A 13,258-nucleotide genomic window follows, 5' to 3' on the forward strand; every position below is an offset into this window, starting at 1 on the left:
TCAAGCAGAGTAACATCCTTTTTTCTAGGAAACAGTCAAATTGTATTTAGATTTAAAAACCCTCTAGTTTCCTCCACCTGCCTGCATTGTTGACTCATCGTTGCCCCTGCCACCTCTGTGTATGTTCCTGTGTTCTTTTTGCTGACTTCTCCCTGTGTGGGTGTTTTGCTTGGTTGATTTTTTAGTTTATTTTTTTTTCTCAGGTTAAGCACAATTAGCAAGTAGATGAATGTGTGAGTGGCTGATATGTCTTACTGCTTGTGTGATTTAGTTTTTATATTGAGATTCTATCATGTTTAGAACTCTGTTAGAATTAAGCTATTTAAAGCTGCATCTGAGATTGAACACTTCAGTTGCAAGTCCCATGGCATTTCTGAGTAGCATGGATGTAGATGTCCTGTCCTTCCCTTCTGTTTACTCTTCAGAAGGACACTACAGCTAAATGTACATGTCTTGGAGTGCTCTTTGTTCCCCTTTTGTAAAATGAGTTGTGTTCTGTGTGGAGGTGTTATGAGTGGCACAACCTCAATCTTGGCAGCTGTGAAGGAGGCTTGAAAAGGGTAATTCCATGGCCAGAGGACAGAGTTCCCATTTCTGTCTTAATTCTTTGAAGAACAGAGCTAACTTTTTTCGCCCAGTTTGTGCTACAAGAATACTTGTGCAACTTTGTTTCTTTTCCCCTTGCAAAAGAAGAGACAAAAGTCAGAGGATAATGGTGAAGATGATAGAAACTATGAAAAATACCAGCTTTTCTATTCTCCACTGCTGGTCAGTCTGAAGAACTAACAAGTCAGTAGCTAGAAAGTAAATGTGTTTTGTGAATTATTTTAAGAAACTCTTTGCAAGGAATAGTTTTCTGCAAGCATCAGCAACCTCATTTCCTGGCCCTGTTAGTGCACAAGATGCAATACATAACAGAGTAATTCCAGACAACAGTATGTATGAGCTTTATGGAGGACAAGATAGTCATACCCAAGTTTTGCCATCTGGTCTGTCTCTCAGCTGCCTTTTAAAATGTTGTCAAATGCTCTCAGGGTTTGCACATCATAAATCTGTTCACTAAAATAAATAAGTACCCACAGCTCTCTGACTGTATTTCAGAAGTGCTAGACTCTGCTGTTTTTGGGTAATGGCAGTGTTGGAGCAGCATGGCTCTTCCTCACATGGCTTAGTGGTGGGAGAGGTTCTTTGACTGTCTATGCTGCTAATGCTGTTGCAGCAACTGACTATCCCAACCAGCACTCCTCTCCTGCTTCTCAGGCAGAACTGCAGGCAGCTATCAGGAGTGGCAAAGATCCTGTGTTTATTGCAGCAAAGGCCTGCTGTGAATGAAGAGATCTTTCTCTGTGTCTTGGTGCTATTTCAGAAAGGGATGTTTAGACAGTGCTAGTGTATACATACCTGTTTCCAAAGCAATGTGATTGACACTTGAGCTGCAGAACTTTAGGTGGCAAAATTTCTGTGCTCTGTTTTGGAAACACAGAGCAGAGACTCCTTTACCAAAGTGCAACACCTCTCTCCTGCCTTTTCTATTTGAACACTTACTTTCTGTGGCCTTATCTTCAGCAAAAGCAGAGTGAAAACTTGCATAGAGAATCTCATTTGTGATGTCAACTGATATTTGTAACAACCAGCCTCTTTTTCTTGTGCATGTATTACTCGCTCCGTAAATCAACCAAGAGTTTAAGATCACGAACTTTTCTCTCCTGATGGGATTCCCAGCTGTCAGCACATTACCCGTCTCCTCTCATCCATCTGACAAGAGCCATTGGCAATCTCCATTTATAATTTTCTGAAAGGAGAAATGGTAGCTATGAGTAAATTCTCAAAATACCAAATCTATGCAGAGAACTGCGTAGTTACACTTCACTCAGCAAGCACTAACATTCCTGTCCATTCATTTGGGCTTTTCTGACTTAATCTGTCTGTGTGGGAATGAGAGCACCTCCCATTGCTATACTTGGATTCTCGTGAGACCTCTCTTGCATTACTTAAAGGAGTCTCAGTGGCCATGTAGTTTAAGCTCACGATGCAGATTTCACTTTAGAAGGTTCTGCAAAACTGAGGAGTTAATCAGTGATAAGGGTACTTTGCACTTGTCTAACACTGGATCTCAAGTTAGTTTACTGGTGCTATTGAATTAAGTCTTGCTCCAACCTCTGTTTGGAAGCAGTAAGGAGGCACTGAGAGGGTCTGTGCAAAGGTGTAAACATAATGTGTACTACTTTTAACTCTAGTTTCCTCCTTTAAGATATGCTTTCCAATTTTACTAGTATCTGAGCATCTTCCAGTCTAATTATCCTACAGTTAGTAGAAAAGAACAGCTAGGAATGCACAAACCTGTCACATGCTAAGGGTGACTTCTTTCTAAAGAACTTCTAAGAGCAGATCTAGGAATCAACACTAGGACAGATAAAGTTTCTGCACAAAATGGTTGGATTAGCAGCTATTATACTCATTATAAGTCACTTCAGCAGAACTTGAACTTCAGCCCATGTTCGCACCACTCTCTGACAGGCCATGTAACATGGCCCTAAAAGTACTAGTTAATTTGATTTAGAGGTTGTGTGTGGACATAAGTCAGTTTCAGAGCAGTGCTTGTATTACAGGTTGTGTGATCAACTCAGGCAAGGCAAGCCTCAGTAATACTGAAATCAGAGTATATCAGCTCCAAGCAGGAGGACATGGCACAAAGATCTTGGAATTAATGCCAATATGGCAAAATTATATGTGGTGAAGACATACTTGGTGAGCTTAAGACAGAGAAGCAAAAGAAAAATCAGACCACAGATAAAGCCTAGTTGGAGCCCATGACAGGCATTTGGGGGTTGTAATCACTTACCTTCGATGAACAACTGTAACAGGGGCTGTGCTTGCCCTTAGTGGTGGGAACTATGGATTGAAGCAATTTAGCTACATTCAGACCACAGTGCTGTGTGGCTGTAGTCAAACTCATTCTTGTGTCTCATGCACAATTATGCAATTCAGCAGCATTTTTCTGTTTAGGTACAGGACTAAAACAACCAAATAGTGTGTTGAGGCAAAACAGAACATGGTGAGAAAGTTAAATATTCCAGGCAGTCAAAAAAATGTGGTCTTAAACACCATATTGTGTATCAAGATGAAATTTCCACCCTTAGTTAAGGTTTCTTTCATGTATTTTTATCCAATTGTGGCTGAATGTAAAATACTATTGGTCTAAAAAATGATTAATTGTGAGTTGACAGTGGTTACCCCTTTTGCCAAACTGGTTAGTATTGTCAGGTCTCAAGTTTTCCCACTGTTTTTTTTTTCCAGTGGGCAGCATTGATCTGGGCTGTTGTGCATTGAATTGAGTGAAGCAGAATCTCTCAGGAACTCTTTCAGATCAGAGACATTGTTCATCTCTCCAGTCATTGTTTATCTCTTCAGTCAAAACAGGTGCCCCAACCTCCTAAACATAACATGGGGAAGAGTCCCTGCTAAGCTCTTGTTGCTCTCTTGGCCTCTCTCTTTCCCAGTCCAACACTTTTTCCCACTTTGTTTTGTGCTGTTCTGTAAATGAATTTCCTCCTTGATGAAATTATTATTATACTTCCTGACCCATAAAAACATGTGACAGCTATGGATAGTGAATTTCCCTGCAATTTTCTGGACCACTTTAGTGTTTCCTGAAAAGGCCTGCTACAGGGAGAGTTTTTGTCTGATTGAAGAGATCCAGTCCAGCATCACTGAGATGCTGGATGCACATTGCTGGGACTGGTATAGCATCTAAGACCATGGCTAGGTCAATGGTCCATCACATGTCTTTGAAGTGGACAGTGTGGTTTTTATATAATCTTTTAATTTATTTGTCCTTTGTTCACATTAGAAACAGACACATGTGACAGAGCAAAACATATTTGTCTTGAGTTGTCTTGGCATTTTAACATCAATGATTGTTCCGTTTATTTAGCAGCATTCACATAAAATGGCAACAGAGAACAGCATCTACAGTAACAACTTCTCTTCAATTTTGCAGTGATTCTGGCATTTTCCTGTGCTAATGCTTATACCTGTTCATGAGCCACTTATAAATTTACGTGGCATGTTTTCTCTTGTTTTTTTATCAGGAATTAGCAAAGAGAACTCCTTCTAAGCATCCTGATCACCCGGCGGTCCAGAACGCATTGCAGGCAATGAAGACAGTCTGCTCAAATATCAATGAGACCAAGAGACAGATGGAGAAACTGGAAGCCCTGGAACAATTGCAGTCGCACATTGAAGGATGGGAGGTATGATGTAGGACTTGCAAACTCCTTGGAGGCAGTTTGCTACACAGTTTAATGGGCTGAAGTGACTCATGCTGTGTACAGGGATTTCTGTTGCTTACTTGATGTGTAAATGCTCTTGAAAGCGTGGGCGGCATCACTCTGATGAGTTTAGAACTCAGTGTTTATTCTGCGTGTGCAGCCTACTGCTAAATTGTAGCAGAACAAACAGATTCTGACAGAAAATTGTTTGAGTTAGAATGGACTGAAATTTTCAAACAGGTAGTTCTCATTTAAAAGACAAATAGATCTAGAAGATGAAATCAGGATTGATCTAAATAACACAAGTTTCTTTCCTTTCCCACAAGCCTTTGGTTTTTCAGGCAGCTTTGAAAGTTAGCTCACTTAGCTTCATATAGATTTCCTGTAAAAGCTAAAGGTTAGATTAGCAAGCACTGTATCAGAAAGCAACTGATACATTTGTGTTTGCTCCAGTTAGGTTAGTCAGGGATGTGTTTCTATTGATACCTGTATCAGTAAATGGATCTTTGTAGGTAAAAGCATTTATAATGGAAGGGAGAAAAATAAGAAAAGGGGAAAACTAGAATGTGAGGCATGAGGGAAGAGGAAATCTGGAAAAAGAGCCACTCAGTAGAAACACTGGGAAGTCAGGATGGTGTGCAAAGATCTGGCAACTTATCTTGTGATGACTTGAGTTGAGGACCTTGAATCAGTGGAGCTGGAAGCCTCTGGGAGGTGCACCATGGGGAGTCTGTGGTGTTAAATAGTCTCATGGAGAGATTGGCGTCGGCGTTTAGTGAGACTGACATTTAAAATGTCCAAGCTGATCATTGCCAGCTGAGGATTTCTTAGCTGAGGACATTTTGTTAGAGGTCATGTAAACTTCCTCATGTTCAGACTCTTGGGTGCTCTCCATGACTGTCTTTTGGGTTGTTTTTTATCTTTCGTGTATGTTTTAAACCTTGCTCATTTTTCCCTGAAGGATGTTCTTGGCATCCAGCTAAAGCCTTGAGAACAACCCAGATATCCAACTGTGTAATTTTTGGATAGCAAGCTCAACAAACAAAGGCATATAATGTTCTATAGAACAAGACTTCTAGAAGCAGATAGAATTATTTCAGGTTCAATGCCACTCACGGGTCATTCAAGCAAGAGGATGAACTCTGGGGCCCGAGGCATGATTATTCCAGTGTCTATGATGCCATAAATGAGGTGGTATCCAAACACACTGCTGGTTTGTTTTTTTCTTTTTAATAGAGTTTAACTTATCTACAGCAACATTCTGGGGCTGGAAACCCTTTCAGATTTGTTTATATACACTGTTTTATAACCAAGTCACCTAGGTCAGACGTCTCAACATTTCAAAAAGGAAGAAGTGTTTTTCCTTCCCAGTAATCTCTGCAACATTTCTAAATTATTCTAGTGGCATATTGAAAGGAGGAAACCTGGCTTTGTACAGCACAGATACAGGCCAGTGCTCAACATGAAACTAATTAACAGTTTCTTATCTTCATGGTACTATGTGTCTTATAAATTATGACTCTGGAGCAGAGTGCTTTGTTTGTAAATAACTGGTTTTAGTTCTTTCAGATGTATTTCACGGTTTATTCCTAATGAGAAGGCTCCTAACTTCTAAAAAAAGCTGAAATTGCTGAATTAAATAAATTATTAGCTTAACAATGTAAACAGTGCTATAAGCCACACAGCTGGCTGTAAGAAGAAGTCTGTAAGGCAAGTTTATGCCTGTTTTTAGTTTATCTGATGGCAGTCTCTCCTGTGAAATAGAAAATTTCCCTTTTCTGTTAGGATGGAAACGGATTTGAAAACGCTGGTGCCTCGTGTCTATGGTTATATACCATAAATACACGTCTGAAAAGGCCTACAGCTTCCAACTGTTTTATACAAGGCATATGGACTGTCAAAAAGAAGTGAAGATCAGCTTATGTGTGACCAAAGATTTTACTCTTATAAGGGAGGAAGCCTGAAGCTGGGAGCGTGCAAGGAGCTCAGCATGAAGTTCAGCATTAATTTGCTCACGTAATTTGGAACAGGCTCTGCCTTGTCTAATGTTTCTGTTTAACCAGACCAGCAATTTCACTGATTTCTATGACTTTGCACTTGCTTCCAACTGTCCCAAAGGACTACCCCCGTCTGATTTTTCATCCTATTGTCATCAGGACTACCCTCAACATTTCTAGTGAGAGGAACAATCTAACATCATTTTGCTTCTGCAGAGTCACTCTTACTCTCAAGAGTCATCTGTAACTTCAATAGGGGTTTTTTTGTAGCAGTTTCCTCAGTTCACCACTTTTTCCTCAACGTCTCCACCCATCAATCTGCATCTCCCTCTTTAGTACAACCATCACTATCACTGTCACACACTGACCATAATTGGCATCATCCTGTCAATCTTTTTACTGAAGCAGATTGTAACGAGGGGGTATGTTAAAGTAGGCCAAATCTGGGAAGCCACAGAAGGCCTGCAGCTTAATCAGAGGTCTGTTCATCAAAATGAACTCTGCTCAGATTCACTCTTTTGGAATGCACAGAATCCTTCTAGATATATGTTATGGATTAGTCTCAGGCAGGTCAATTTGATTCTGGTTAATCCTTCTGGGAAACAAAGATTAAGTTAAAAAAAAAGGAGGAGGGGGGGATGGAAAAAAGGGAACAGTAGGGGATGCATGAGAAGACCAACTCTTTTATACAGTGTTTTTGTTTACTTAGTTAATATGCTGTTTCTAGTAACTCCATGCTGAATTTTCTGTGGGGAAAGCTCCTCCTCATGAGTCCTTGTGAATATTTTTTACTGAACATTTGCTTCATATGCACAAATTCTCCCAGCCTGCAAAGCATAGGGAAGCAAAACCTGTATCACACAACAGGATGGATTGTAAGATCTGTGTTAGTGTGTAGGCAGATTAATAATGTTGCAACTGGGTGTAATCTGAAATTCTACCAGTTATAATGTTTTCTTTGTTTTTTTCCTTGGTCCCACTTAGAAACTTGAGAGGTTCTGTGTTGTCTTGGAAAATATCAAAGAAATCTTACTCTGCTACTATAGAAAAACCTCTCAAGTTGGCATAAATGGGAAATAGCTGGGTCAACAGCAAACAGGAAACGCATAAACAGTCTTCAGATACCATCGTGATGGGTCTGATGGAAATTAAGATTGTTAGATTTTAAGGCGAGAAGCTAATGTTGCTTTCACTTCCTGCATAAAATAGGTCAGATAATTTTACCCAGTGATTCCTGTGTTGGTAAAAGATTGATGTCACTGTGGTCATTGCTTTTGCTGTCTTTAGATATCTCAGAAAACTGAGTTATTGATGTTGGGGTACTCTGAAGTCTAGAATTCTGCATGGGCCAGTCATGAGAGCCGTGCTTCTGTGTTGTACAGTCAGTTGGTCTGTTCCTGTTTCTCTTTTTGTTAGTAGACCTGTGGGGTCGTAATTCTCAGATACAGTCATTTCTTCTGGAGATAGTAATGGTCAACAAGTCACTTTCAAAATAACAAGTGCTCATTTCTGGATGTATATTCATGCTTTCTATAGAATGAATAAGAAAATAAAGACATATCAGACAGCAGATGGAACTATTGCATCTAGCTGGTTCCTGCATCATTCTATCCAAAATGTGTAGAAACACATATGTGGGACACACAAATCAGTGTTGCACACTTGGCAGCCTTTGAAGAATGGTTGCTTCCTTCTTAGGTAAAAATAAGACACATACAGCACAACTGGCAAGATTCAGTTTAGAAAACAATGTAATCAGAACTTCATTGACACCATTAGAGTGACTACATTGCATCCAGAAAGGCTGATTTCAAGTCAGTGATTTGCCCTGAAAGACTTGATGGTAGCAGACTGTGCCTTCTTCCAGAAACAAAACCGAAGAACCACTCATGCAACATTTGAAATTGTTCAAACTGATCTTTCTGGGGTGACTTTCTAGATGGAGCTGGATTTCATACCTGTTCACAGAGAGGTCTTCAATTTCTTTGGAATAAATTGTGTTTTGCAAGATTTCGTTGTTGTTTGTGAATAACAGGATGAATAGAGCTTTGGAAATCAAGCAGTTTTGTTGATAATGGATGTCTTGTAATCCAAAGGAATTTCTGTTTTCCAGTAAGACTCGAGGCAGTGGGTAGTATCGTCTCATTTACTTCCTTATCTGCATGCTGACTGTGGAAGGAAGTTACTCTTACCCTAAATTGTTCTTCCTCCCAAGTCAAAGAGAAATGCTAAAAATAGGAAGTAACTCAGAACTTGGTGGTAAATGTTTCCAAGGCCTCAGGGGTTTTTTTATTGATAGGATGCTTTTGTACCTTCAGAGTAATATTACATCAAGGAACTTAAGGCTAGTGTCTGAGATTTAATCAAACCATCTTATCTGATCAATGGAAAAGTTGAGTACATTTAGAATGTGGGGACGTTGGAGTTTACCTGTCCTGTCCTCAGAGGAGACTGGGACAGCCCTATAGATGTTTTTCATTTAGGCCCAACTATTTTGGTCCTAAAGGACCCCATTTAAAGGAATATATGATTACCTTTCCTAGCAATAATCTAAGTAACAGTTTGGAAAGTATATTCTACAGTGATGTACTGTGGTTTTCAGTTCTGGGCATCCTCACAGGCTAAAGTGTTGGGAGCCCCAAGCTCAGCTACCTCTATGGCTGTCTAGTGCATATAATGGCTTGTGTTGACACAGTGTCCAGGACTCAGCCTCTGATTTTCTAACTTATATGCATTTATTAGAACTCGGGAAAAAAAAAAAGTGAGCACCTGTGTATAATTCTAACAGTAAAAGCTGGAGAAACAGATTGCCATTGAGATGATTTTGCAGGGAGATGGATAATAGTGATGTATGTCAGTATCACAGCTGCAGTGTTAGGGGAATACTCTGTTATAAAACATTCCTGAGGCCATCACTTGCGATGTTTGCAATGATAGCTCAGGTTATGAATGGAAAACTAATGGTCTTGAGATACTCACAACAGAGCTGCTTTGAGAGTGAAAGATTTATTCAGGAAAAAGTCTCCTCGAGTTTAACAGGTTAAAAACAAACAAACAAAATAACTTCTCTGTGTTTCAGGGGTCAAATCTGACAGATATCTGCACACAGCTCTTGCTCCAAGGGACTTTGTTAAAAATCTCAGCAGGAAACATCCAGGAGAGAATGTTCTTTCTATTTGATAATCTACTGGTCTATTGCAAGAGGAAATCCAGGTGAGTCCCTCTGTGTTAATGGTTTTCTAATGGGACCATTCAGAAGTTTTATAAGTGGAAAATACAATCAATTCCTGAGCACTCACCATATTCCCTATTGCTCTTGTAGGGCTGAGTCACAGGTGTGACCTTCCTCTGTCCTTTACTATTGCTATTATTTAAACTATATGAGAAAGAAGTCACTGTATGGTGGGATAAACATGCCAGACAGCAGTGAGGTCCCCACCCTTAGAAGTGTGCAATCCAAAGACAGAAGTTGATACAGTGAAGAAAAAACAGAGTGAGTTCTTACAACTGGAAAGCCTCCCAGAGCAGATGAGTCTCCTGGAATGACGTAAAGAAGGAGGCCTTGCCAGCTTTCATTGTGAGGTTATTCCAAGCAGAACATGGTGACATGAAAAACGATATAAAGTCAAGAAAAGGGAAAGTGGAAAACATTAAATAGATGCAGGGCACAGAGGAGTGAGGAAGAGGTGAAGATCAGCAAGTTGTTGTTCAACATTTGTAGTGCATGTGCTCTGTGTGTTGCCTTCCTTTCTTATCCTAGTAAAAAATGTTTGCATTGTTCCACCTTATAAATTTTAAGCATTGTTAAAACCTACCACTTGTTATTGAAATAGGATTGGCAGAGTGGAGGGCAATTTGCTTCTGCAGCAATTATGCCATCTGATCATGAGGCAGCAGTGTGCCCAGGTGGCCAAGACCGCCAATGGCATCCTGGCTTGTGTCAGAAATAGTGAGAATAGCAGGGCCAGGTCAGTGACTGTCCCCCTGTGCTGGGCCATGGTGAGGCTGCAGCTCGAGGGCTGTGTTCAGTGTTGGGCCTCTCACTACAGGAAAGACACTGAGGAACTGGAGCGTGGCCAGAGCCAGGCATTGGTGATGAGGAAGGGGCTGGAGCACAAGTGTGATGGGGAGCAGCTGAGGGAGCTGAGGATGTTTAGCCTGGAGAAAAGGAGGCTGAGGGGAGACATGAGCATTCTCTCTAGCTACCTGAAAGGAGGTTGTAGTGAGGGGGGAGTTGGTCTCTTCTCTCAAGTAACAAATAACAGGAGAAGAGGAAACAGCTTCAGGGAAGGTTTAGATTGGATGTTAGGAAAAAAAACCCAAACAAACAACCCACATCAGTTTGATATCTAATCTTTTACTTCCACACAGCTCTTTGAAAGTGGTTTTCTAGTCCTATTTGTAGTTCAGGTTAGCCTTGCCCCTCCCATGCTCTCCAGACATTTTTCCCGGAATACTAAGGTTTAGAAAACAAAATGTTCCACTGCCTTTTAAGCAAATCTCTTTTTGTACAGGAGATATTACTGAACTGCTCTGTAGTTTGGCTTGATTTTGGAGGAGACTGCTGTAACACTTGGATTTTCCCAAGGGATGGATATTGTTTATATCTGTCTAATAATGTAGTTTGAGCTGATGAAATGTTCAGAATCTGATTTCCATTCAAAAGTAGTATATTTTATTAAGTCTGTTGGGAGTTGCCTAATGTCAAAAATATATTTAAGGATCACTGAGTGACTTTAATTTTGAATATTTCTCCTGACTAGCTGCTATTTATAATTTGTCCAGGATGGAAATGAACATCTGTCTGGTTGTGCTGGTGTGATCGTTTGGCCAAGCGCTTGACAAACAACTGACGTGTTAGTGAGACACAGATTTTGAAACACAAAAAAACCCCCACAATTTCTGCCTGTTCCTAATTTGAAAATGAATGACTTGGTTCTCATCTCACACTGTGCTTATCGTGTAGAAATCACTTGAGTCCTTCTTGATTAAGAATGCAATCAGAATTCAGGCCTGAATCTTTGTTAGGTAGCCAACAATGCAGCCGTTTGGGCATCACATCTTTCCACAGTAGCGCAAATGAGGAGTAGTGTTGTGGAGACCTCTTTAAGATGTGTGTAGAATCAGGATGAGATCTGTGATTTTTTCAAGTCTAAGACTGCAATTTCATATTTTGCAGAAGCTTAGGGAAATCTGACAAACTGATGACATAGATTTTCAGGACTGAGTCTTGTTTTGTGTTTTTAGCAGGATCATAGACTGCTGTTAAAATTGAATCCTCATGTCAGGAACAATATGTTTCATGTGGGGAAATGGGCCTGAGTACATAAAGGGTTTCAGTAAAGCTGCCAGGAGAGCTCCAACAGTTCTCTTTAGGAAATGATCTAATGGCTCCAGGATCTCCATCTCTGTCAGACTGTTTCGATGTAAATCTATGTTCATCACAAAGCGTGTGTTTGTCACTAAAGCTAGCTGTAAAAGGAAAAACTTGATGGTTCTCCTCTCACCTCAGGTTATAGATATTTCACTACGACAGAAATTTTCTCCCCAGCTGTTTTTTATTGCAATATTCTTTGAATCTCACAAGTTCCTGGCAAGTTGCCACAGCAATCCCCTCGCTGTACAGAGTTTGGATACTTGCCATCCCAAATGATGATCAGTTGACCAGTTGGGTTTTGGTTCACATAGCAGGGCTGTTCTTAGATATGAAAGACCAGCAGGTGTCAGCTAAATGGTTTAAAATCTATTCTAGATATAGAAATCAGAAAGTAACTAGCAATAAAAAATGCTTTCTTGGAATTTTTTGTGAGACACTTCAACAGAGAGACCAGAAAGCTTATGGATGAGGATGTAAACTTTGGTACAAAATCACCACAGCAGCCCTTTCACAAATGCCACATACAATGAAGTTTAACACACATATGACAGACCATGTGACACTGGTCTCTTTATATGTTTTACATCATATTTGAAACTTGGTACAGGTACCACAAATTTATTAAAGCTGTAGGCAAACAAAGAAAGCAAATGTACCATGTTGGGTGCTGTTGCAGTTTTCAGCCCAAGGCCATGTGCAGTTCAGTTGTACTGGCGTTTCAATTGGTTAGTCATCAAGAATGTAAATCTTGAAGGCATCCCAGTCTTCACATAATCTTGCAAAATAAGCACTTTTCCCTGGCCTGACCCTGTTGTAATCTTATCTTAGTGAGCTGATTGAGTATTCCAGCTATTTAAAATCAGATACTTTGTCAAATGCCACAAAACAGTAGATTGGAATCCTTTTTTAATAGATGTATCTTTGATTGTGCATGTGTATGTGACACTGTTTGCTTAGATGTTGCTAATGGTCTAAATCTCAATTGCAGAGTTACTGGGAAAAAGCCATCTAAACGGACAAAGTCAATCAATGGGTCCCTTTATATCTTCAGGGGCCGAATAAATACAGAAGTTATGGAGGTGGAGAATGTGGAAGATGGAACAGGTAAGAGACCACATACTGTCTTTTGGCAACACAGCAAGTCCAAATCTTGTGTTGAAAAGTACAAAAGTGCTCATCCATCTGCTTTAATGAAGCCTGAAGTAATGTAACTTCTGGTGCCTTCATTATTAAACCAGCTTACACAGTTGAAAGACTGGATGTGCTTTCAGGCATGTCCTTCATTCTGAAGTGACCTTATAAAGAGTTTGTGCACCCAGAAGCTTGTCTATTTTTTCTTCTAATCCAAGTTAATTTAGTAAAAGATGCTTTATCTCTTTTCCATCCTTTTTTCTTGCATCTTAAGCCATTACAGCTATAATAACAGAACTCTTGGATGATCTTGTTGTTTAGAATACTACCAAGTATCAGTTTTAGCATCAAATCAGTAGCATGGAATGTGGCTGTGAACAAAATGTAGGAGTAGCAGTTGTATAAAGATTCTTGTGTTCTGACACAGGCAGGAAGACTGGATGGGTTTCTGAATTCATCGACAAAGACTATAGCAGCCTCTA

General features: G+C 40.0%; 1 protein-coding gene across 2 annotated transcripts in view; it reads left to right on the forward strand.

Annotated features, from left to right (window-relative positions):
• PREX1 (phosphatidylinositol-3,4,5-trisphosphate dependent Rac exchange factor 1) overlaps positions 1–13,258 on the forward strand; it is a 149,071-nt gene that overhangs the window by 77,356 nt on the left and 58,457 nt on the right. For both annotated transcript variants that reach the window (XM_062008779.1, XM_062008780.1), the window contains exons 6-8: positions 4,092–4,253; positions 9,348–9,481; positions 12,634–12,749. In XM_062008779.1, coding sequence (XP_061864763.1) covers positions 4,092–4,253; positions 9,348–9,481; positions 12,634–12,749 — 412 coding nt within the window. The remainder of the gene's footprint in view (positions 1–4,091; positions 4,254–9,347; positions 9,482–12,633; positions 12,750–13,258) is intronic.

The sequence above is a fragment of the Colius striatus genome, chromosome 16 (assembly GCF_028858725.1).
Source record: "Colius striatus isolate bColStr4 chromosome 16, bColStr4.1.hap1, whole genome shotgun sequence".
Classification (NCBI taxonomy): Eukaryota; Metazoa; Chordata; class Aves; order Coliiformes; family Coliidae; genus Colius; species Colius striatus.